At 43.0% G+C, this 3778-nt stretch overlaps 1 protein-coding gene across 1 annotated transcript; it reads left to right on the top strand.

The window, feature by feature from the left end:
* Positions 1–1474: 1474 nt before the first annotated feature.
* Positions 1475–3459, top strand: uqcr11 (ubiquinol-cytochrome c reductase, complex III subunit XI). The gene is made up of 3 exons (XM_083689805.1): positions 1475–1591; positions 1964–2109; positions 2769–3459. The coding sequence occupies exons 1-2, from the start codon at positions 1542–1544 to the stop codon at positions 2079–2081; spliced, it is 168 nt and encodes a 55-aa protein (XP_083545931.1). The 5' UTR covers positions 1475–1541; the 3' UTR covers positions 2082–2109; positions 2769–3459.
* The last annotated feature ends 319 nt before the right edge of the window (positions 3460–3778 follow it).

Genomic DNA, 3778 nt, shown 5'->3' with positions numbered 1-3778 from the left:
TGTAGTTGTTGCTTTTTGTGGGGGTGGGGGGGAATCACTGTTTTATACCGTGATGGGGAATCATACACCTCAGTTCACATATAAGATACCGTATAGTTTATGTATTTGTCTTTGCATAGCCTATGCTTCAGGTGAAAAATGTAGGCAATACAGGGACAAGATAGAATCACAATCTGATGCGAGAGGTATGTGGCGTGGGCTGCAGACAATTCCGGATTATAAGGGGAGACCTGGCAGTGTGCACTGATGCTTCGCCTCCTGATGAGCTCAACAACTTTTACGCTCGGTTTGAGGGCAGCAACAAGGAGCCCCCCACAAAGGCTCCCGCTACCCACTGGACTTCCTAACGAGCAGACCCCAGGTGGTGAGGGCAGGCAGTATCACCTCCTCCACTCTGACTCAACACGGGGGGCCTCCCTGGACTGCATGCTCAGTCCCTTGCTGTACTCCCTGTTCACCCATGACTGTGTGGCCACACACAGCTCCAACTCCATCATCAGGTTTGCTGATAACATCACTGTGGTTGGCCTGATGAGAGCCTACAGGGAAGAGGTAAGAGTCCTTACGGACTAGTGCCTGGACAATAATCTCTCCCTCAACATCACCAAAACTTAAGAGCTAATCGTGGACTTCAGGAAGAAGCAGGGAGGGGCCACACCTGGTATGGCAGCTGCACTGTTCTTGACCATAAGACTCTACAGAGGGTGGTGAAAACGGCCCAGTTCATCACGGGCTGTGAGCTGCAGCCGTTGCAGCCACCCCAGCCACGCCCTGTTCTCTTGGTTACCATCTGGCAAACGGTACCATAGTAGCCAGTCCTGGACCAACAGGTTCCGGGACAGCTTCTACCTGCAGGACAAAAGACTGCTCAACTGACACTACCACAACCCCCAACCCCCGCTCAACTGACACAACCTCAGCCCCATACATGCATACTATCTCATACTACTATTGCTACTCACCACACTATTGTTGTTGTGTTTCTGCTGCTTAATACTTTTGCTACCTTATGTTATTTTTTTTTATCAATATTATTGCTTGCACTGTTGAGGAACTAGCTTGCCCTAAGCATTTCATTGCACTGTCTATGGCTGTATTCTGTGTATATGACAAATTTGATTTGATCAGTAGTCAAGTCAGCACACAAGAAAATAGTGGAATCGGCCTATGAAGTGGTGGTCAGTAGTCTTCGACTCATTTTTCCTATGGCTTATAACCAATTATTTATACCAGAGACATTGGAAAGATACATGTCATGCATTTCTGATTTAGTCAAACTATTTTTGGTTCATTTTATAACCCCACTCTCCTCTGACTGATGATAAGTTTGTGAATACGGTCTTTGTTGATAACTCTCTGAATGGCTCTGAATTCGAAGGACTCTTACTTTGTTTACTTCAGGTCAGGACTTTTAATTTCATACAGTCATTCCCAAACACCCGGAAGCACTTTGGTGCTCTCCCTGCCACGCATGCGCAATTCCTTCTCGTAGGCAAGGCAATCACTTGCTTCATAGCTTGCTATTCAACGTTGTTTTCAAAATGATTGCCAAATTGATCGGTGATAAATACGTGACCATCGTCAAGACATGGTAAACAGAGTTGTGTGTAATCTTTGGTTTTGTTATTGGTGTCTATTTGAAAAAGCTATGGTTTTGTAGCCGTATTCTCATGTGTCCTTGCTTATGTTAGCCGGTTAGCTAGCTGAGGTCATTCTAGGAGAGTCTGTGTCAGAGTGTGTCAAGGTAAACCTCTCACATCAGTCATCTCTCAGTCATTACATCCTCAGGCTGCTACGACTGGAACCTGCATGGAAAGATGGTTTTGCAAGCTAAATGTATTATGTGTATAAAGATAAACTGTATGTTTGCCAGGATCTGAACCTTCTGTCCTCCTACTGTCAATGTTGTAGTGGCTGTTGTCTTTACTTGATTGTTAACCCGATATTCAATCTTTAATTGCAGGATTCCGACCATGGCAGTGTGGGGCTCAGTCGGAGGTGTAGCGCTGGTCCACTTCACAGACTGGCGGTTGATCCTGGATTATGTGCCCTATGTCAACGGCAAATTCAGGAAGGACTAGTAGGAACAGTTAAATCGCAGAGTTGAAGGTGAGGTGAACATTAAAATAAGCTGGTAAAGCACTGTACAACAGTGGTCAGACAGCCAACACTTTTTCGGGAGAGCTATCTGGTCTTTTGCAGGGCAGGACTTTTGTTTCAAAGCAGCACCTCTACCTGCTCATCATGTCATTGATGTGCTGGACGGGAACAAAAGTCTATACCATGAAATTCTGGAACATGGGACATGGTTCCCTGCATTCTATCGCCTCATCTCCCTCCAAAAACATGGGAGGAGAAGGGTCGGAGCCTCAGATCTCCTTCAATGTGTTTTGAGAAGGAGGCAAGGAGAGAGAATGCTGGGAATCAAGTGAAGACACTTGAGATGCAGCCCAGGAGTTTAAATGACCACTGCTGCACAGTGCCTAACCATCTTTGCCACATTTGACTGTACATGAAAGTAATTCCAGAATGAGCAACAGTTGTGGTTTCAGTGAAGTCTCTAGCCTGGGTGCGAGTCTGGTTGGTATGGCAACAATGTAGTGTTCTTGAACTCAGAAACAGTGAGGTACACAGTCTAGAAAATCACAAATGTATGAAGCTGAAAAAAATGTATGATGCTCGCAAAATTACAAATCTGAAAAGCGGTTCAGGACCCGGAAGGAGTGCCAACACACTGTAACTACTGCTAAATAACTGTCTTTGTCTAGGTTATTCTGTGCTGTTGGGGACGGCCTAACAGAGACGGGAGAGCATGACCAGAGCTGCAGATAGCACCCAACACCAGGACAACCACACCAGGCCAACCACACCAGGACAACCTTCTGAATGAACTGTGTTGTGCTTTTACTTCTCTTTTTTGATGGAATGGCTCAGCCAGGGAATGACATTGAGGACACAGAAATGTATTACGGTATATAAGAAATGTATGTTTCTTTTACATACTGTTTTTGTTACTTGGTTTCTTTTATTGAAGCTCATATTCATTTAACTTAATCAGTCACTGTATTTTAATGATGACCATCTTTTACTGATTATGAAGTAATTTGGTTAGCCAGTGAGAGTCAGAAGAGAGGGATATCGATAACATGTATAATTCAATCAGTTTTGGTCCAAAGACCTCCAACTAGAACCGTAATCGATTTTAAAAGAAAAATTAATAATTCTCTGTCTGTTTATTTTAATTTTGCCTTGGGATATTTTCTTCACTCATAATGGTTTTCAAGTAGCCTGGATACCAGTTTTTTTCTGCCTTGGCCAACTTCCTTTATCGAGGCAAGTCTATGTACTGTTGTTTAATGCAGAAACAGTCAAGTGTCTGGGCTAGCTTTCTTGGACCTCTCTGTCCAACCTCTGAATGACCTTGATGGTTATTGTAATAAAAATCATTGTACAAACGGACTGACAATGTTTTGTTTTTTGTTGCTCTGTATAATGGTTAGACTTTGGTTAAAATACCTCCCAATAACCGCAGAAAATGAAAAATCAATATTGACTCACTCTGAGGTTAATTTATTGTGTGTGTCCTTTGTGAAAATTCACTGAGTAAAATTGTATTTCATTTTCTAGATGACCACAAAATCAGTATTTTAATTTGGAATTTCAACACAAAGGCCAAGATCAATAGATTTTAAATTGTGGAAAGAAACCACCTACTGATCACATTCATAGACATACAAATGTATACATCAGTGATCACATTGCTATGCTTTGGAACTAA

Source organism: Argentina silus (genome assembly GCF_951799395.1).
Source record: "Argentina silus genome assembly, chromosome: 18".
Lineage (NCBI taxonomy): Eukaryota > Metazoa > Chordata > Actinopteri > Argentiniformes > Argentinidae > Argentina > Argentina silus.
This window is presented reverse-complemented; position numbering and strand designations above follow the sequence as displayed.

What these genes read in the sequence shown, in the direction of transcription:
- uqcr11 (XM_083689805.1), top strand. Translation starts at nt 1,542, where the DNA reads ATGATTGCCAAATTGATCGGTGATAAATACGTGACCATCGTCAAGACA. An exon ending in GTGACCATCGTCAAGACATG is followed by an intron (nt 1,592 to 1,963) that starts GTAAACAGAGTT and finishes CTTTAATTGCAG; the next exon opens with GATTCCGACCATGGCAGTGT.